The 21,506-nt window shown below is 40.8% G+C and overlaps 1 protein-coding gene across 1 annotated transcript; it reads left to right on the top strand.

The window, feature by feature from the left end:
* Positions 1–12,658: 12,658 nt before the first annotated feature.
* On the top strand, positions 12,659–20,976 carry UBE2G1 (ubiquitin-conjugating enzyme E2G 1; the record flags this gene model as incomplete). Its single annotated transcript, XM_010193919.1, has 4 exons — positions 12,659–12,761; positions 15,815–15,912; positions 16,973–17,151; positions 20,851–20,976. Coding segments are annotated over 4 exons (467 nt in total), but the record flags the coding sequence as incomplete, so codon positions are not given.
* Positions 20,977–21,506: the final 530 nt, after the last annotated feature.

Below are 21,506 nucleotides of genomic sequence, written 5' to 3'. Positions count from 1 at the left end.
GGGTGCGGCGGGAGCCCGCCGCCGCTCCCTCCCCCACTCGCACGTGTGTCCCCGCGTCCTCTGCCCGCTGGATTGCTGCGGCCAGGGTACAGTGAAACTCCTCGAGAACACGGACAGTTCTGCCCGGCACCTTGGGCGAATCTGGTTGCTTTTTTATTGTCCCTTACGTAAAAAGTGCTTCATACCCAGATAAGGACATGTGTGCTAGGTGTACCTAAACTCTGGCAAATACAGTGCCGGCCGAAGTTTGCTGGGTAGCGGCAGAAAGGGATAGGGTCACTGGGTGGCACAGGAATTCCTGTAGGAAGATTTTTGGTTTGAGACTTCAGTAATGCCTTTGAAAGTGTAAGGGTGGAAAACAACATAGTTAGCAGTAAGGAGGTGAAGCTGCATAACCAAGGTATAGCAAGCTAGATGATGTGTTTGTTGCATCTCTAGCAGTATCTTCTTGTTTTAGTTGCTGCTTAGTTTGAAAAACTTCAGCTAGTTAACTTCTAGCATGGGATTTTTTTTTTTACTGCTTTAAGGTGATGCTTTAAAAAAATCTCATATGTACTGCAGCTGCACTTCTAAACATAAGCATGAACGTGCTGCAGTTGTCACTGACATTCAGTGAGGTATCTGCATGTGTGGGTATGCTAATAACACCAGGTATGGGCTTACTACAGGAGCTCCAGAGTGGATTTGATGCATAGCTTCTCTTTCCTATAAGTCATCTCTTTAGGGAATCAATAGTGTAGAATAGTTCTTCTCTAACCTCATAAAGATGACCATTTGATAAGCTAATATAGTTCTGTAGCTGTCTGGAATTTCTTTTAACCGACTAATTGTGCTCCATGAAGGAAGGTTTGACGTTTAGCTGAAGGTCTTTAATAATAAGTATTAGCTGTTGGCTTCTGTTGTGTAAGGCTTTTTTCCCTTGTCTTGTGAGGTCTTAAGACTTTCTGTAAGCACAGACTCGTTGGATATGTAAGTAGACTTGTAGACTTTTAGATCTGGGGGTTAACTTCTGTTCACCTTTCTGCTCATCCTTTTCTGAAGGCATCATGTGTAATCACAAACACTCATAAGCTTTTCCAGTTGCCTACATTTACTACCGATTCAACTGTGCTGACTCAAGTACTGCAACCATTTGCATGTAACATGCAACTCTTTTGTGGGGTTTGGGTGTTTTAAGTACTGTTAGGGTCTTTGGTAACCTTTTACATGTGTTAAAAATAGTTGAAACCATATTAAAGGTGATAGTGAGTGTGTGTACTTAAGTGTGTGTGGTGGGTGCTGAAGAGGAGTCTTGAACTCCAGAGAGGTCCTATCTGGAGTAAGTGGCTTGAGAAAGAAAATAGTTTCCTCCATATGCGATAACATAAGCAACATCTGAACTGAGCTGAAACTGGACCCTGACACTGCTTTCTCAGATGGCAGGCTAATTGAAGTTGCAATGCAGAAACTGAACTTCATGGTGTCTGACCTTCCTTCCCTACTGCTGACTGTCTTCTTCCAAGTCTCAGCTGTTCCAATGTGTCCCTTTGTTTACACCTACACTACTTGTTCTACCTCAGAACAAAACACTGTGGTATTCTTTCCCCTTGTGGAAAGTCCTTCAGTCCTTCTGCTACATGTAGCTTTTGCATTGTATCAAGTGTGGTGAGTCATTGGGTTGTACCTAATGGTTGGGTTTTGGAGGGCAGCGAACAAGCAGTTTGCAGTACACGAGTTACGTGATCTAAACTAGTTTAAATTGCTCTCTGTCACTTGTCCAATTAGTGGTATTCAAGCACAAGAGAAGTCGGGCCTGTTAGACTTGGAGCAAGACATCCAGAAGTAGAGGGAGGTTGAAGGGGGAATCTGAAACCAAAATAATGGTGGAGCAGTTGAGGAATATAGAAACTCTTCAGTGGGTGAGACCTTGGATAGCTCTTCTCAGTGCCAAGAGGAAAAAACAGTGACAGGAGGAGAAAGGAATGTAGAACGGTAGTTCTCAGAACAGTTACCTGTTTTGTCTTCCATATGCTTTAGTTCTTAATAAAGGCATTGTGGGGAAATTGCGTGTCTGTGGTATGTAGCACTTCAGAGAGATGTTTTGTTTCTTGAAGACTTTGTTAAAGTGAAGGTCAATTAGTAAGTCATCTTGGTTGTCATTGAGACTTAAAACCAAGGGTCTTACCAAAACACAGAACAAAACTTGACAACATAACCCCAGGTCACTCCAGTAAGTGTATGAAAACAGACTTCTCTTTTTCCTGGAGCAAGCTGGCTTGTATTGTAACTTGAGCAGGTAGCTAGTGCCGCAGCACCATATATGCAACATGCCTGCCAACTTAAGTGGCATATTCTGGGTGCTGATAGTGCTCTAAGAGAAGGGGTATTCAATGACAGTCACAAAACATAACTTTAAGTTAGATATGGGTTGTTCTTTTTGTTTTGGGTTTGTTCTTTTGTTGTTTTTTTGTCTGTTTGTCATCCCCCCCCCCCCCCAATACTAAGTAGCTTCACAGTGCCTTTGCTAATGGACAGTTCAAATGAAGGTAGTCAGAACTTTGGGTAGGTTTTTATTTGTGGGGGGTTTTGGTTGGTTGTTTTTGTGTTTAAAAGAACTGCTGAGTGGTGCCTCTGATTCCCAAAGGCAGTTAGAGTCAGTCTAACTGGCTGGAGCTGAGGGGAGGTTCTCCTCTATGGATATCTGTGAAGCCAAACGACTGTTTCTTTGCAAATCAACTGAACTGTTAACTGTAGGAGCTTCTGGAAGTCTCTTAAAATTCAATAAACCTATTTGATCTTACATATTATATATATTTTTTTTCCAAAGGGAAAGGGGCTTTGTTGTGTGATGATAATAATGTGAAATAAAAGCCGTGACCCTTCCCTTTCCTCTCATGGCTAAGGTGCAGGAAAAACTAAAAGAATGAGGTTTCTCTGAACTTCTTTTTTTAAAAAGTCGACAGCAAGTGTGTAGATTGGTGTAGCACTGGATTAGCAGAGTTTACCTGCCAAGGGAGGTGGGGGGAGGACAAACTGTGTTTTCTGTACAACCCCAAAACTATGCACTTTCAGTAGTCTCCTGCTTCCTTCTAGAGTGTAAAGCTACTCTCCTAGTCTTCAGAGCTGCCAAGCCCAAGGGTTTTGCAGACTGAGGCACTCCTCTGTTTAATATTTTATTTAATCTTTCTGCCAAATCCTTGCTGTCACAGACTTGTTAGGGTAGGCAGACTTGTCTAGTTCATCCTGCAAAATCATGTAGGGAGGATGCAGTAAAATCAGTAGCACACAGTGGAACCAGAAGTGCGAGTCCTCTTTACCATAATCATGGATCACTGAAAGCATGAAAATAACCATGCCCTTGGTTGGTTGATTGTGTTGTAGATATTCTCCAACTTAGGATACAAAAAACCCCACACTAATCTTTTTCTCAAAGACAAGAAATGTGGTATTATTTCAGTTTAAAGTGTATGCAGCATTTATTTCAAAGTAAAAATGTCTAATTAGTAATTAACAAGTGGGGGAACTGTATTAAATAATGTGACAGCTCAACAATTTTTACATACTTGTGGAAAAATTGAATGCTGAGCTAGGTCCACTTCTGGTGCTTACACAGGATTTACTCTTTACATATTTGAGTAGTGAATTCTGAGGGAATTATGGAATTAAGATCACTTCATAGATTGAAGCTGAGATGGTGTATCTCTTGGGTGACTGGAGGTATAAGAAGCCTTTGTTTACAGTTTAGTACTGGCTATTTACTGGTTTGTCCACAAGATAATAATTTGTGTGGTATCGATCTGAAGTATTAAGTTGATGCTAGTCTGCCTGTTAGCTTCCTTGGAGAGATTTGTTTGTATGACCAGTAATATTCTGTATTATCCAACATAGTTAAGACTCTTCAGGTCAACAATAAGTATCACTTAAAATACTATACCCCCCCTTTTTTTTTTTTAAAGGACTCTTTCATATTTTTAGATAACCATCAATCTCTGATGCTTCTTGGGATGCTTAGCTTAAATACAACGTGTGTGTACTGCTCACCTTAACACTTGCAATGTAGACCCCCACTATAGCAGATTAGATAATCTTGGCTCTTGTGAGGCTGTGTTGACAGAAGCATCAAAGCTCCATTGCTCATGGTGACTTTATAGATAATATCATTGCTAAAACACATGCCTTGTTACAGTGACTGAGTCTGCGTAGTACAAGCAGCCTGAACTTCAGTTGCACTGCAAATAACTTAATGGATGTGACTTGTGGTGAACTTTACTAGCTGGGCATGTTGGTTTTTCTAATGTGCCTTTTAAAGAAATAAGCTGATCTTTGCCTCCTCAAAGAAAAGAGTATTTATGAAAGCAGTCACAAGAGCAAAAAATCAGAGATGCTGGCAGTTCCTCAAAATGGAGGGGCTTGATGACTCAAACCAGTTGCTTACACAGGATGAAGCAATAACAGCCTGCTTCGTAAGCTTTATCCCCTAAATGGGGCAGGTACAGTCACAGCCAGTTGGCTCTGGCTAGGTCAGCTTCCTAATCTTTCAGGGAAAGAACCAAGCTTACCATAAATGAGTTCTTTCCTTCTCCACTTCCCCCAGTCAAGATATTGGAAGTTACACCAAAGCATGGACATAGCTAAATCTGGCAGTAAAGTGACTTTGTTCTGTTACAAATGGTGAAATGGGTGAATGCTGCTGGAGATCCTGTGAAACAGAGAGCAAATTAATACTTAATGAGAAAATACTTTCATGAGAATAATTCCTGCTTTATTGATAAGATCTTTATTTGGAAACGTAAAATCACCCAAATCCCACTTAAATGTCTTGTCTTGTGTGGTTGATAGTGATTCCAACTTCAGTCTTGAAGAGCTGTCTGCTGCAGAAATGTAAACTGTAAGGAGTTGCTAATTTGCTATTAATGTCTTTTTGTTTTGCTTAAGAGAAACTGATCTGGGATCAATGAAGTAGAGTGTATAGTCCTCAAATAAAACCACGTGTTGCAGTTATAACTGATTCTGCCTTGGCTCTTCTGTACCTCTGATTTTTGTTTTTTTAGTGAATGGGAGACTTGGGACAGCACATGCACATTCACCTGAGATAGGATTACTTGGTCCCTTTGTGGTTGGTATTGGTACAAGTTGTGTAGTTTTTTTTTCTTCTCCCAAAGCCCTAATCTATGCAGTTTGAAAATAAGTGAACTTGTAGGTAAACTTGTTTGCCTCAGGTAGGCATTCTGCTAAATTTTCTTGTTCCAGTGTGTTTAATGCAGCCTCTGTTTTGATGCAGATGTTCTTGTTTGGCACCTGTAAGGGTGGGGTTTTTGAAAGTGTTTAAGCATATGGGGTATTCTGCAGAAGTAAGCTTCAAGTGTTGGTGTGGCATAGGGTGGAAACTTTAAAAATCCTAAAATAGAGCATTTTGTTTCAAGTGTAAAATTGGGTTCTACTAAAGAAAACTGAACTGAAAGGTGGCTGCTGTTCTGAAAGTACGAACTAACCAAATACTCAAATGATGTGCAAAGTTGGGTGCCTGGACAAAGAAGAGCAGGTGGCTTGGATGGGGAAGGGAGCACATGACTCTTGAAACTCACCCTGCCTGCGTTTTGTCCCAGCGTACGCTAACGGAATCTGGGTAACGCTTCACATTGCAGGGCTGTGCTATCAGCACACTGCACCTGCCCTGTGCTTGTTTTCAGCGGTGTGTAGGCATCTGTCAGTAGACTGGCCTTGGAAAGATCGTTCCTTTACAGAACCCAGTAGGTCTGAGTTTTAGGCCACCCTGTGAGTGTAAATGTTAATATTTGCTTCCCCTTCCTACTCTCAGGTCCAGGGCATATCAGCTGGAACAGAGATCAGATATCCAGACCTTGTAAGAACACTAAGTATAGCAATCTAAATGAAATAGGATTCCACAAAAATAACTGCTCTCTCAGGCATGAATGTTAACAGTGCTTGTACAGGTTTAGAATAATAGTAAAGAGTTTTTGGTAGAAACCCTTTGTGAAGGCTTTCACAGTCTTCTCTTAACTAACTTTTCACATACAGGAAAACATTTCCATGCTGTCACTCCACCTAGTATGTCAAACTGGCGAGTTTTTTAGTTGGCTTGCACTTGGTGCTGATCTGGAAGATGATGCTGTCAGGAGTCACTTAACGAAATGTTTTAAAACAATTCTGAGTAATAATGTAGCTCAAATTAGGGAATGTAAACATGTTATTCGTATTATAAGCAAGAGAGAAAACAAGCTGGTAAAGTGTCTTTGTCTTGCACAAGGCATATGATGAAGAGTGCGTTTGAACTCTGGAGGTGTTAACACCTCCATATGACGTACTTGTGTGGTACAGACTTTCTAGTGGATTTCCTACAGTTGTGTTCTGTTCGTGTATGTAAACCACACACATCCTAGAGCTCTTAGCTCTGTTCAGCAGTGAGGTTTCATGTATGTGTGACTGCTCAGAAAATACTTGAATGGATTTTTTTGTAGCTTTAGTCTGTTGGCAATTTGCAAACAGCTGTTAATTCTTAACGTTTCCTGCTAAGCTACACTAATGTGACTGACACCTGGGATGACACTTGTCTTGCCAAATTCTACCAGTTGTATGCAGTGGGTATCTGAGGCTCCATAGTCTCCTTTGTAGGTGAGAGAAATAAGTACATGTAGAGTATGACTTCACATCTGCTTAGACATGAGATGATTGTGGAGACTCAGGAGCTACTTATCCTGGTAAGATCTCTATTGAGTGCTGTTGCCGGTGACAGTCTCAAATACAGGCAGATACATGTACCCACCTAACACCTCTTTGACTCTCAAGAGGGGAAGCATGCATTGGACACAGGACAAACTGAAAGTAGTGTTTCTGTTATACTGAGTGACAGGTAAGTGTGGCCCTGTGCTGCAGCTGACTCTATGGGCAAACCACTGAATGTTTCCTGGTGAGGCACTTGCTTTCTTTCAGGTATAGACTTAAGACTTGGGGTTATTCCAGTCGATTTGACTAACCTTGTTCTTCCCTTCCTCAAAACAGTTCCTCTCAAAATTCAGACCTTGCTAGGAATTTTTTTTCAACAGAGCTGTTCAACCTCCAGTTTAACCAGGGTGGTGTGACCGCTGGATTTTGATGTGATGGGATACAGCAGTCTAATCAAAGAGGACTCTTCAGGAAACAGTTTATCTCAATTTCTACCAAAAATAAATGATCGATATTAATTTGAACATATGTTCTAAACTTACTACTGAGAATCTTAATTCTGTGAGCATAATTATTTCAAAACTTTAAGCAATACTATAGAATTTGAAGGTTTTAATCAGTCTGTTTTGTATCTTCAGTGTTCTGTGATAGCTGATTTGGACAGGGAAAGTTAACACCACCTTCATCTTGAGAGAGAAGACTTGTGGGCTTAGTAGGCACACTGCACTCCGCGGTTACTTGAGTTACGGAGTTGCAGACATTTGCTTAATGGCAGGGGGAAAGAGACCTTCCTTCTGTGCGTGGTGAGTGTGGTATGTTTGAAAAGAGCTGACTTGAGTGCATGTACACAGGAGGCTTCTACGTATGATGAGTGCTACAGAAAGAAAAGGTCTCAAAATAGATCATCTATGATATAGATCATGTAGACAGGAGTGGTTGGATGCGATGATCTCGGAGGTCTTTTCCAACCGAGCGATTCTGTGATCTCTATTCTTGCCTGTCTTTACAGCTCTTGGGCAAAGTGGTGCATGGGAACAGATCATGGGCTGAGTAAGCACATCTGTGATCTAATTGAGAGTGAGATAGCTGACTTTGAGACCTTTAAGTTGAGATCAGTGTTGAAAGGAGCACTGGCAGTGTCTACTGGTGGCCACCTCAGTGTACTTAAGGGACTAAGGGGAACGCTTTAAGAACCAAGACAGTACCAAAGACCTGCAAGCTTCTGGTTATTGTGTTAAGAGTAATTTTTGAACTAAATAGCTAACCTGAACTTTCAGTTGTCTGGCTTCAAGTGTGCCACATCTCACATGAACAGTGAGCTGCAGAGTGTACACAGCTAAGAAACTGGTTTCTTAGCTTATGTCTAGAATACTGTGATACCTGACTAGTAAAAGAATTATACTGTGCTTGGGACTCAATCCACTGGTTGCATGAAATTCAACCACTGCGTAAGTTGCTGTAGAGGCTGCTGTTAAAAACGTAGAAGCTTATATTTTTGAAAGCTTTGTTCAGTAGTGTAGCTTAAAATATGCTGAAGTGTTCATGTGTGGTGGCTGGCTGGGTGAAACGTCAAGCTGAAAAGTCGAGATGCCGTACATAGCTGCTGCATGTAGCCATGGGGCTGTTTCTGCTTAGTCATTTTTGTTGATACTGTTTTGCTTTTGGATTGCTGGAAGTCTCTTGGCTTATATAAAGGCAGTTTTAGTGAGTGTGGGAATATCAGTAGCTTGGTGTAAACTAAACACTGAAACTGGAAGCACAGTTTATGGAACTGTGTGTGTTGGCTCAAGTTTAAGTCAATGGTAACTCAGTTCTGCTCTAGGAAGAGGTGAACTGCTAAAGGAGCATTCTGTTTTGTTGGCAGATTGTGTGGGAGACTGGGCACTGGATCTTCAAGTCTGTTCTGGACTTTAAGAGCTCTGTTGGATTAGGGGCCTGTAGTCTTACTCATGTCCCAAAACGGGCATTGGTTCAGGACTGGGTTTAAAGGAACTGAATGTCTGATATCCAGGCGGCCACAGGAGTCTGTTTCCAGTGTGTTGCTGCTGGCAGCTGCCCAGGCTTGTGCTGCTTTGGCTGTCAGCTGCTGCTCGAGCTGCAAAGGCCTCTACCTGAACCCGCTTCTACAGTGAACGTAAGATTTATATTTTCCTTTGTGAAGAAAAACGTATATTAGATTTAACTATTAGAAATGCAGACAATAGTGGCAGAAATACTAAACCATAGAGTGTAATATATAGTAGTGGCAAGTAAATTGCACTTACTTAGGAATGGACATGATGGAAATATGTTAATATACTCGTTTACATTTAAGAAGTGCAGCATATCTTTAGTTAAACAAGAAATTCCAAAGGAAAACTAAGTGCTGAAAAAATACTGTGGAGGGATCTAGTTTTTTGTAGGTGTCTGACTTCTCTGCTTTTCTAGGACTTGTAGGCTAGCTCTTCAACAGGGCTTTGTAGGGGGCCTACACCAAGGGCTTGTTCCCCCTCCCTGGCTGGAGGTGGGAATCAAATCTTTTGCTTTATGAAGCATACTTGCCATCCATGTGTTTGTCTAGGAAAACTGCTGTCCAGGCTGCAAGTGGTTAACTGCTGTAGTTGGTAGGAAAGGACAGCCACAGAGAACAGGTGTCTCCTGTTCTTGAGAGCAGTGTCGGTGTCACCAGCAGCTCGGGTTGGGGGGCAGCAGTCCCTCTGCCTAGCAGCTGACTCACGCCTGTAAGCACAGTGCATGTGCGTGCTCTCTGCTTGCTGTAGTGGCACTGCTATACATTCAGGAGTTTTGGTGCATGGATTTCCCTACTGTGAGAGCATCATTTCATGAAGAGCTAGGTGATAATACGAGTTAACTTTTCTGATGTTCTGCGTTGGCTGTATCCAGGGGGGAAAACCCAAAACCAGTCAAACCCCAGACTTCAGTGTTTGTAAGTTTTAATGAGCAGCAGCTCATTTAATGGTAAAGCGGCCAAGGATGATGTTTTTCATGTCCCTGTGCAAAACTTTCCTGAGATTTCGCTTTTTGTCTGCCAACCAGCCAGTAGTTGATGTTCAGTTCAGCATAAATAATCTGGATGGAAAAGTTAATATTAACTTGCCTATGGAAATTCTGCGTACCTTTAGTGGAGAAGATGCCTGAGCTTATATCTGTTATCTTACCTCAAGCTGAAGTATTTGTGCAAGCAGTAGCTATTTGAGCTATGTTTCAGTGTTGCTACAGTGGAAGGCAAATGAGAACCTTTTACAAGCAGAGATGGACGCCATCTCCTGCAAAAGAAGTAACATCATAATTTGCTTTATAGGCAACATCCACTAAGCAAATTTCTTTAACTACTGTGACTGAACACACAGTCAATGGCTGTCCCCTTCGTACACTTTACAGATTTTTCTGCATTACCGGAGTTGGCATCCAGCAATCTTACTCCTCCTCACAAGACCTTTTGCAATATACTTCTGCAAGGTCTTGTGTATGAGTCAGAGTATAAGAGCTGGCTTTCATTGGGAACAAGAGCATGAAAAACGTTTCAAAGGACTTAAGGATAAAAGAAGTTATTTGGAAGCTGAGACAAATTTAAAAAGAAATGGAAATAGCACAAATCAAGAAGTAAAGAAAATGTGCACAGTGAACTCAGAATAGTGTGATACATTTGGAGAGACGAGCATGCTGAGTTCTCTACTCTTAACTTCTAGCAGCCTTGTTTGCAGTCTTATCACTGGGAAGTGATAACTAGAAACAATAAGGAAGATAAATGTGAGCAGCTTGAGTTACAGCCATGTACACAGAACTTGGTATAAACCGTTTTCTCATTATGGAAATGCAGAAATGAGGAAACTTATGTTCTAGAGGCTTAAATGCAGGTTTGAACATCTTGTGGTGAGATACTAAAATCTAATATTTGCACTCTTTCTGCTGACTTCTGTAGTTGTTATGCTGGATAGTCTGTATTTCAATAATACAGTATCTGGACGGATGGCTTAAGTGTCCTGAGCAGAAGTCGCTTTTAAAAAAGAAAATAAAATCCTGCATGAACAAGGAGGTTATATTAAGCTATTAACGTGGTATAACTTGTAATAGCTGATACCAGGGAATCAGGGACCGGTGAATTCCTCACTTTGTGAGACACTTACCTTGTCTGTCTGCCCCTTTCTCTTAAAATTAAATGGAACTGTTACTCAGGCTCATGCAGCTGTCCCCACAATAGATGCCAGAGGGTGAAAATTGGTCTGCCTAGTGGAGGTGTGGCCATGCTATGGCTTTTGGTTTTGAACCCTGCATCTTGGTTAAATAGCCTGTGATCCTGCCTTTTGTTTCAGGCCTTGTCTTGAGAAAACATCATATGGTTCAATACCCAAGTCTTTGTCCTGCAGCTTGGAGAGTGAATGGTTGACCTCATCTGTTGACTGAACCCCTGCTGAGTAGCTTCTAAGAAAAACCCTTCCAATACATTTCTTGGGATTCTAGCATTGAGTCATCTATGTGGATAAGTGTGACTCAGAATTGCCAATGGCTGAGGTTGCTAGTCCTGCTATCTACCTCTTCAGCACCTTCATCCTTCGTGTGAGCCGAGCACTTTCTTTTCCCCGTGTGGACTCAGACTCTTGTGCATAGGGCTTGAATTGGTGGTTCTTGCGTTTTTTTTAAACCATGCTTAAGTTAGGTTCTTAACTGGCTAACAGTGACTGTGAGCCTATAGGCAAATCAGTTGGGACTTAATGGTAGCCTTTTCTCTATTAGAGTAGGTTCTTACTTGAAGTCCTTTGCAGGGCCTTATAAGGACCTCTGAACTTAAGTCTGTAATGCCTAGAAATCAAAACAAAATTTGGTTTATAAAGAGGGAATATGTAGACTAACTGTACTGTGGAATGTAACGATGAGGGTTGTATGATGTCTGACAGGATTTAAAGTAAGTGCAGCAGTAGTTGTAAAACAAACAAAAATTCCCTAATTTAGTCTGGAAATTACTGACCACTTGAAGGAATAACTTTTTCTCCCCTTCCCCTATCCTAAATACCCCAAATCCATCAGGGTTTTGCATGTACTGTTGGAAATGCTAGATGAACAGTTTCAATTTGGCATCAATGTGGCATTTAAATTGGCTTTTGACCTGAAGCTGTCAGTTAAGAGAGGTTCTCTCTCCTCCACCCCAAGTTGAATTTTAGGCAGAGCTCATTTGAGGTGTTTATTTCCAAATCTTAAACTTTTTTCCTGGAGCAGGCTGCAGATAGAAACACCATGGAGTCTACATCTAGGTCTGCTTTCTGCGTAGCTATTTGCAGATAAGCCTTCTATTTGGCAGTAACTATATGAAGTAGCCTATAAACTTCAAATGCTATCTTGCTTATCATTAGTGGATAAAACTGAAATGAAAGGGGAGGGAAAAACCCCCACAAACAACCAAAACCAAATCCTGAAACCTAAACAGTATAAAAGCTTATTACCTATGGTCTCTTCTAGTAGTTTAGAATGTAGTACATCATTACCTCCATAATGCACTGGCACAAGGCTCCAATGTCTTCAGATTATGAAAAGAATCACTGAAGGGAAGTTGGATATTAGGTTCAAATGAAGACATGGTCTTTGTTCTTCTGTAATATTTTCTAGAACTAAAGGTAGACTTCAGTTTAATTTGGCTCCTCGGGGTTCTTATAAAGCAGCATGGCTTCTTTTATTAGTAGAGAATCTGTTTTCTGACTTGCACACACACCTATTGGTATCCAGTTTAGGACACCGTGTGTCACAGTTCTGAGGTATTTTGGCCCCCCTGCTCATGATGTGCTTGGGTAGTTTTGAGAGTCAGACTCGGGCTCTCAGCTCTGGCAGCATGTTGTTGTGTGTGACAGGGAGCTGAGGATACTCACCCAAACTGTAACTCCATCAGTAAGTGCCAGATCACTAAAAGTCATGGGGTTTTTTGATCACGTATAGAGGCATGAGCAAAAACAACAAATGTATATCGGACACCTGAAGTCACTCTTAAATTCTTTTTCCTACACAGAGCTCAACAAAAATCCAGTGGAAGGCTTTTCAGCGGGCTTAATAGATGACAATGATCTTTATCGATGGGAAGTCCTTATTATTGGTCCTCCAGATACATTATAGTAAGTACTGATATTTATACAGAAACTAAAGTGAACTTGGATTTACTAGTTCTAGTTTGATCTGAGTAGAAGTTAACCTGAATCTTCATACTGGCTGAGTTAGGCAATGCTGTTCTGTTAATAGGAAAATACCTGTAAATAGCTGAATTTGCTTTGTAGAAGTTCTAAACTGCTTTGCTCTCCTGGGAAAATGCAACACTGATTCCTTTGTACTCGTGTACAAATGAGAAGAGTAGGCTACACTTGGAGGCAGCTTCTGTTTTCTTATGCATTTAAGTAAGGCAGGTATAATCCACTATTGGCTGTTATTGCTGTGGAGCTCTAGTTTAGCTGATAGTACAATTTTAAACCATTACAACTTCATGCTGGTGACTGTAGGAAAATATTAAAGAGGGATGTCGTTGGGAAGATGGCAGCAGATCATAGAATTAGCCTCAAATCCTGGCAGTTTGCAGTAAGTGAACTTCCTAGTGTGACCTAGAGTACCTCAGTGCTGATCAAATCTGAATTTTTGTCAGACCTTGCACTGTAAGGGCTTGAGAAAGCTTATAACGTTGTCCTAGAGTCTGGGTTTTTTAATTGATATTTGAACACAAAACTGTACAGTTCATAGAGTTCCTTTTTATTCCTGGACTTTAAGGTCACTGTGTTGTTGCAGTGCTGTATAGCTGAAGCACTCTGGCAGATGCAGAGTGGTTTGGTGTCATGTGTTTTATTTAAAACAAAAAAAAATAAAGACCAAAATACCTCTAGCTAATTGAGAGAATGATTTCTCTTTGTCATAGACATATATATGATTGTCTATTCTAGCTCCTAGGAATAGACTCTGTGCCCAGAAGAGGTCAGTTTAAAGTGTAGCTCTTGAAGATGAACTCTTTCGCCTTCATTGAGCTGCTCCAGTGGTAAATTACTGACACAAAAAGCCTAGTGACATTTACCTGAGGTCTGTTCTAGTTCCAACATGAAGTTGCTATATACCTCCTTCTGTAGACTTATGAAAAAGTACTTCAGCACAGTAATCAGATTGCTTTGCTTCTCAAGCTCACTGCATTGGGATTTTCAAGTCTTGCATGAGACAAGTTCTCCAACTTCTGTTGACCTGTTCTGAACAGTCTTGTAGTGACTCCATTATATTCTCATGGCTATTTTATAATGTTGTCAGTAAAGAAATACAGCTTCTCGTTGAACCTCTTATGTGTTGAAAATTGCAATAGCATTTTTCCCCCTTTCAATAAGGTGCTGAGCTTGTTTTGAAGCTTTTCAGATAAGAAGCTTTCTTCTATTTCAATCGTTAGTTGCTGCTTTTCAAGGTAGCATTATACCAAATCCTTCCTCCCCAGGCCATTTTATGATGATAGTAGAACATAATAGTTTAACTTAACCAGGAGGTGCAAAGTCTTCAACCTTTAGTCTCGTTTCTGGTCCTTCTTTATTTATTCCAAGTTTACCAAAAAGTCTTTACTCAGTGCATGACGCTACCGAGAGAGACCCCTTTATTAGGAACACTGTCAAAAAATGGTACTGGTCTCCTTTAATTGACAGCTGTAATTTATTAACTGTTTTCTAATGTGTATCCAATTAAAGAGCTGTATTTTTATGTAGTTGAAGAAAGACAGCCATGTATGTCATACAGCCTAGTGGCTTTAGGATCTGCTGATTTAAGAAGGGAAAGAATTAACTTCACTTTGAAAGAAAGGATTTACCTGGTTTGGGGCTACCAACAGATGTAATCTTAACCCTCCTTTGTCTTGGCTAGTATGGATGGTAAAATTTCCAGTGTTTTTGGTAGTCTTACCTTCCCAGGATCAAGGATTCTCTGGAAACTGCCTGCCTTTTTGAAAACTTGTAGAAAATGAATGCTGTGGTTCAGATCCCCTCAGCTGCTTTTTTTTTAAGAGCCAAGTAACTTTGATCAAGTGCTTTATGGGTTGGGGTCAGGTTTTTTTTTGTTTTGAGACACTTGCTAGAATTGTACATCTTTGGTTAGTGGTGGTAAAACTTCTTATTTTCTCGGAAGGCTTTGTGTGGCTCTTCTTTACAAATACAGGAGGAAAATAGCACTGAACAGCCTTGTTTTTTGACACCAATTCTTTTGTCTGTGTGGCTTCTGGGGAGTAGCTTTTCATACTGCACATCTCGTGCCACCTTCTTTAAAGGTTATGTTCCAGTTTTTGTAATCTCTGCCCTTGTAATTTCAAATTTTGTTACAAACTTCAGTTACAAGAAGTGATGGTAACAGAGCAAATGTTACAGTACTGACATTAGTGAAGTATTCAATCTATAAGGCTTTCCATTTAATATAGGCCATTTTTCAAAGGGAATTATTCCTGGGTATGGCAGCCTAGTTATTTAAAAACAAAACAAACCAAACCCTCCCAGAAAAAACAACAAAACAAACAACAAACTGTTCCCCTAGTTAAATATGGGCCTGTGATGCCACATAAAACCCTGGATGTCTCTTGTTTGTTGTTGTTTTCCAGTTTAGTGGGTAACTGGAATGCAGAACACCTCGCTGCCATGGCTGAGTCCCTTTAGCTCAGTGTTGAAAAGGTGGCAGTGGAAGTCTTCACAAAGTAATGCTGTATACGCAACCATAAAGCTTTCTGTAACTTTTCACTGAGGCTCACTGTTGCAGACTGATACCAAGAAATTAGGACAGAGGTGCTGACCATCTGCTGGCCTGCACTTGGAGTTATTTGCAATATATTTTTTTGCTGTTGATAAATGCTCTGAGAGGAAAAAACGTAAGTTTTAATTCCACATGGTGAATTCCTTGATAGCTTTTTTAATATACATTTTTTGTGTGTGGTTTTCCCCCTCTAGAACAGCATCCTAATTCATCAAAAGATAGTGCTGGGGAGCTGGCAGTATCTTGTGAAAGGATCTTAATCTAGAAGCTCTCTGCATTGTACATGGAAATGATGGTACTGTTAATTACTAACATGATGTTAATCTGTGTGAGGGGTAAACTTAGAACTTTTAATATATCAGTAAGTTCCAGTCTTCAGCTTAAGCTTATAAGAAACTCTACTAAGATATTTTTGATTCCCCAGTGAAGGTGGCGTTTTCAAGGCTCATCTTACTTTTCCAAAAGACTATCCATTGAGGCCACCAAAAATGAAATTCATCACAGAAATCTGGCATCCAAATGGTAAGAAATATCAAAGTTTGAATTTCTTTTTGCAAGAAATAAAATGTGGTTAAGATAAATTGATACGTTTCTGTTCATGTTAGAAATATTAATCTCTGCATTTACTTTGCCATCTTCATAAATTCTGCTGTGGTTATTACTTTTTAGTAGTGCTGCTATGAAAGACTGCTTCTAAAGCCTTTTCGGAGGCTACTGAAAGTATTTTCTTGAGTTCTTGGTAACTCTTCAGGGAAACTTTGTTTTCTTAAGCGTGACACTGTGGTCTGAGGAGAAACTTGACTTCTGTAGCTGCCTTTTGTTACACCTGCAGAGATTTCATCTTGGCAGTTTGAAATAGAAGGCCCGAGGTTGTCTTCCTCTAGTGGAGCATGAAAGGAAGTTACGGCATCTTTTAGTCCCTCCAAAGAAGACTCCTCCTAATGTTTCATTTACTTAAGGACTGCTGGATGTAGAGGGGATGGTAAAATCAAATGGAAGGAGGTTTTTACTTGGAAGGAGGAATGCTGTTCAGTTTCTGAAGTAATTATTTGAGTTGTAGATGTTGAAAGCTGGGAGGAGACCAGCACACTGCTCCCTTCATGAGAGAGAGAGAGAGAGACTATTTTGATGCTGTGTGAGTTTCAGCTCTAGAAGTATCAGAGTACCTGTCAGGCAGCTTCCAATTTCAGCAGCTTAAATCACATTCTAATGTATTGCAGTCATATCCAGCTGATGCTGTTACTGTGGGGAAAAATGCTACTGTCTAGTTTGCTGAACTTAACAGAAAATTCTTCAGTGGAAGCCTATCTAAATGGTCTTGAAAGTTGCAGCATGGTGTTAGAGTGAAGTTCTTCCCTGTATGCCCTCTCTGCCAAAACTCCAGGCATAATAACAGACTTTGGCCAAGCCCAATTTATTGCAGACTGAGTTCTGTAATAGTTAATGACTTTCCTTTCCTGTAAAGTGTCTTCACCAGTGTGTTTTCAGACTAGCCGGAGTGAAGACTAACAGTTCTGTAACTGTGCTGCAGAAGTGCCAGCATGCTGTTCGTTACTGAAATGTGCCTTGTTCTGTTTTGTAGTTGACAAGAATGGCGATGTCTGCATTTCAATTCTTCATGAGCCTGGAGAAGACAAATATGGCTATGAAAAACCTGAGGAACGCTGGCTTCCCATTCACACAGTTGAAACTATAATGATTAGTGTTATTTCTATGCTGGCAGATCCCAATGGTGATTCTCCTGCTAATGTTGATGCAGCGGTAAGATTTTTCTTGGTCTGCCAATTGTCTTCAGTGTAGAAACAAACTTGCAATGGAGTTTTGCTTCTAGTCTGACAAACAGTACAGTCACTTTCGGAAGAACCTTTTCTATCACAGGCTAAGGCTACCTTTTCGTTGGAGAATGCAGTCATGTTATGAAACAGAATTACTGGTTATCCCTGGGAAATGTCTTACAGACAGCAAGGGAAGGATGCTCTTAGATTTCATAGACAGTGGCTTAATTTCTCCTATGCAATAACTCATATATAGTAAATAACTTGTGCACAGAGGTATTTAATGGATAAACTTCAACTCCTTTAGCCTTAAAAAACTGAAGGAAGCTGGCTATAAAATCCTGTGTGGCTATATACTTGTAGCAGTTACAATTGCCATTAAGTTTAGCTGCAGAAGTTAACATACTCTAGAACCTTTTTCGGTTCCTAATAGGTTGTTAGTACAATACAGCAAGATTTTTGTCTTGGAAATGTATATAAGCTGTTAATTGCTGATTTGAATGGAGAGAGAAAATGTGATGGGGTCCCTCAGCACACTTACCTTGTGACTTTTTGCATCCACCTCTCTACAGCAGTCTCCCTGGGTCATGAATTTAAGCAGTAGGTTTGGTTGTGTAGGTGTGAGCTTTGAGGGTGTACTTGAAAGCTTCACTGAGGATCTAGCCTTCAACTCTGGAGGGAGTGTTGTCCCGGACTAGAATGACTGGTTAAGGAGTGAGGACAAGCGGCCTGGTTTATAGTTGAAGACCAAGGTGAATCTGCAGTAAGGATTCTGGAAAGTGAGGTGCAAGTGTTCCATGCAGCACTGGGTTTCTAAAGCATGGCCTGTTCTGTGTGGGTGTATAAACACAGCTCTCAGCTCTCTGAAAGAGCTGTGTTTATAGCAGAATAGCAATTAGACTAATAACTATTAGTTGTGGGGAGGGAAAAAATTCTCAGCTCTGAGGGGAGCAGAGGAACAGACTTCAGGTTCCATTCATCTTGAGATACACCAACATACTTTCTTTTAAATTACTCTAGAATTGCAGTTCAGCAGTGTCTAATGCATGATATTTGCTCACAAAAGAGCAGTTGTAGGTCTTTTGACTGGGATGGTAAGCAAAAGAGAGATGACAATGAGAAGATGCAGAGTTTTCTAGAAGTGTGTTAACCTGCTCTGTCAGGCTAGCTGTAACTTCGTAAAGTGGATGGAAGCTTAATTTCATGAAGCATTTGATCTGTGTTGTAAGTATTTCCAAAAGTGCTTTTGCTGAAACGTCATCGTGGAAGTAGTCTCATGTGGAACAAACTTAATGGGAAGAAAAACAAAGAACCACAAAAAAGCTGTAGTGATGGATTCCCTCACTTAACGTGCTTCTGAGTGCCGGACCTCCCCTTGTGTCACATTACTGGTGGAAACAAATACCCCAGACACATGGATGTTTTCTGCTGGCAAACCTGAGAGCACTGGAAGGAGCAAGTTATTAATGAAATGCTAAAAGTATAATTAGACTTCCTTGGTTTCCAGACTCATGTATGTTGAATGTAGCCTACCTAGCACAGGAGAAAGCTTGTACTCAGCTGTGCTTGTCACCTTCCCAGCAGCTCACAAATCTTTACATCTTTCTGTAGTGTGCCTCACTCTGCCAGCCACTTTGGGAGTGATTTTTTTTTTTCTTTCCCCCTGAGAGTGTTGTTAGAAAACTCAAATTGTTTACCTTAACTGTCGGGAAAAGGTTGAAAATGTCTTAAGGAAACACAGCATTTTCTAGCCCAGCTTGAAAGAGCAAAAACTTAAATCCAGATGTGAATGTGATGACAGTGCTGAGGCATCAACTGGTGTAAACTTTGGATGCTAGTAACTATTTTGCTGACTTGTATTAATTAGAGTAATAGAATTAATAGAATCATAGCATGGTTTGAGTTGGAAGGGACCTTAAAGATCATCCAGTTCCAACCCCCTGCTATTGACAGGGACACCTCCCACCAGCCCAGGCTGCCCAAAGCCCCGTCCAACCTGGCCTTGAACACTTCCAGGGAGGGGACACCCACAGCTTCCCTGGGCAACCTGGGCCAGGGCCTCACCACCCTCACAGTCAAGAATTTCTTTCTAATGTCTCATTTCTAGTTTTAAGTGAGTCTAGAGAGTAAGGTGTTACAGGCAGGTCACAGCACTGCAGAGGCAGGGGATATACCTGCTTCTTAGGAAAATGAAGTATGCATGTTGAAGTACTGTCTCTTGGCATGGGAGAAAAATGAGGGACAGGAGCCTGAATACATATTGAGATGCAAATAGAACAGTTCATGACCTAAAATAAGAGTTTTGGAGAGACTGCTGTCAAATTGGAAACTTGGCTGTTCAATTCTGAACACTTGCTTTGTAGAGCTACAAATATAAAAGAGCTTCAGATTCTTAGTTTTTGTTTCTAGGAGGGCACAAATTAAATACTTTTTTCCCTTGGCCTTAAGCCATCTTGTGTAAGTTGTCCTTTGTCCTCATCCAAGGAAGCAAATACTTGCTGTATTAGTTGCTTAAAAAGAACAAATTAATTAGTAGCCTTATTAGTGCTTTCACTGGAAAGATAAGACCAGCTGGGCTTTCCAGCATACTGGCCAGGTGAGGTGGTGAGTGTTAGGATGTACCAGTTACCTTAATTTTCTTGCACTCATGTGCTACAACCTTCACTCCCAGTAGGAGGTGGAAAGGTGGTGTGTGCTTCAGGTAACTGTGTGGTTGTTTTCTTTTTTTTATTTAATGCCTTCCCCCACCCCTGCAGTAAGAATATATTGCTTATATCAGAAACTATCAACTGTAGAACTTCATCAAATAAGGGGTTCTCTGTGTTTTCCTGCCACTTCCTTGCCAGTACCCAGCACATCAACCTTTGACACAGTGTATGATGCTCCTGTGCTTGTCATGACGCTGACACAAAGAACTTAAAGCTGGCAGTGCTTTTTCCTGTAGGTTTTGGTGATACCATGGTGTGCACATCTCCAGGTTCAGACTTGCCTCTTCCCTATCTTCCTGTTCATCTTTATCTTTCTTCTTCATCTGTGCAGTTCTGAGATCAGATGCCTGTCACAGACCATCCCCATAGGTGTGCTGAGTAGTCTGTTAAGGTCTTCCTCGTGGAGCCAGTATCTTACAGCCGTATCTAACCAGGAGGTGTTTTCTTTCTAAGTACACTGCTGTGCTGCTTCTAAATGCTGTGACTTCTGTATTTCTGTAGTCCTGGCTAGACTGAAAGGGAGTTGAAACTGTCCTAAAAATTGAAGTGTAACTACTGGCTCCACAGTAGCTGTGTACCTTTCTTCATCGCTGCGGTTAAAGACATTTTCTGTAACCCTAACAATAACTTGTGAACTACAGTTTGAGATTGCTGCTACTTTGCAGGCTGAAGTAAATAGGTTTTAGCCTAGACATTTTGAAATACCAGTAGCCACCAGGTTAGTCTTGGAGAATGCCCAAAAATCCAAGGGGAAAAGGCTGTGTCCTCACTGTCTTGTCATCAGCTTGCATAGCAACCCAGAGCAAGCTTTCAGAAGTCCTGAATGTCACAGGTTTTCAGTGACTAGCTCAATGATTGTAAGCAAATCCAGATGTTGTCTAGATGGCTAAAGTCTAAAAACATAAACACCAAGAGTATTCCTAGAACTTGCACGTTGTTATAGGACTGACCTCTGAAAGCTGTCTATTCAATTACAGAAAGAATGGAGAGAAGACAGAAATGGAGAATTTAAAAGAAAAGTTGCCCGCTGTGTAAGAAAAAGCCAAGAAACTGCTTTTGAGTGACACTTATTCAGCAGCTAGTAGCTTCACTTTTTTCAGGGTAAGTATCCTTCTAAAGCCAAGTCAGTTACCTGAGTTGAAGACTTGCTGCCTAAGTGTTGCTAAACTATTTTTTTTTTTTCCTCAAAAGTGAAAAAATCCCAAACCTTTCTTCTCAGCTGCATGGTTCCAGTGAAGTTCTTTGGCTGTTTGCAATAGTGAAGACTAAAAGAATTTTCAAGTGCAGTAACAGTCGCTTCTGCCAAGATTGGGGAACTTCTCTAGTACTCTTGCATTTATGCTGTTCGGAAGTTGAAATTCTCTTTGCCAGTATTCATCCTGCTTTATTAATAGTGCTTAGGGGCACTGGAGCTGTATTAGATGGGAGTAACCATTCTGTCATGTTCATTATTATGAAGAACATTTGTGCGGAGTTTATCTTGCAGGTGTTGGTGCCATGTTGCGTGTAAGTTTTAAATATGACTTCAGTGAGGTTGTTGGGAACTATTCGGAAAGGATTGCTTCAGGTGTCTATGGGAACTCTAGTAGCAAGTGTACTGGCATATCGGAAAAGGATCAAGTTCAGATATTAT

Source organism: Mesitornis unicolor, unplaced genomic scaffold, assembly GCF_000695765.1.
Source record: "Mesitornis unicolor isolate BGI_N332 unplaced genomic scaffold, ASM69576v1 scaffold17441, whole genome shotgun sequence".
Lineage (NCBI taxonomy): Eukaryota > Metazoa > Chordata > Aves > Mesitornithiformes > Mesitornithidae > Mesitornis > Mesitornis unicolor.
This window is presented reverse-complemented; position numbering and strand designations above follow the sequence as displayed.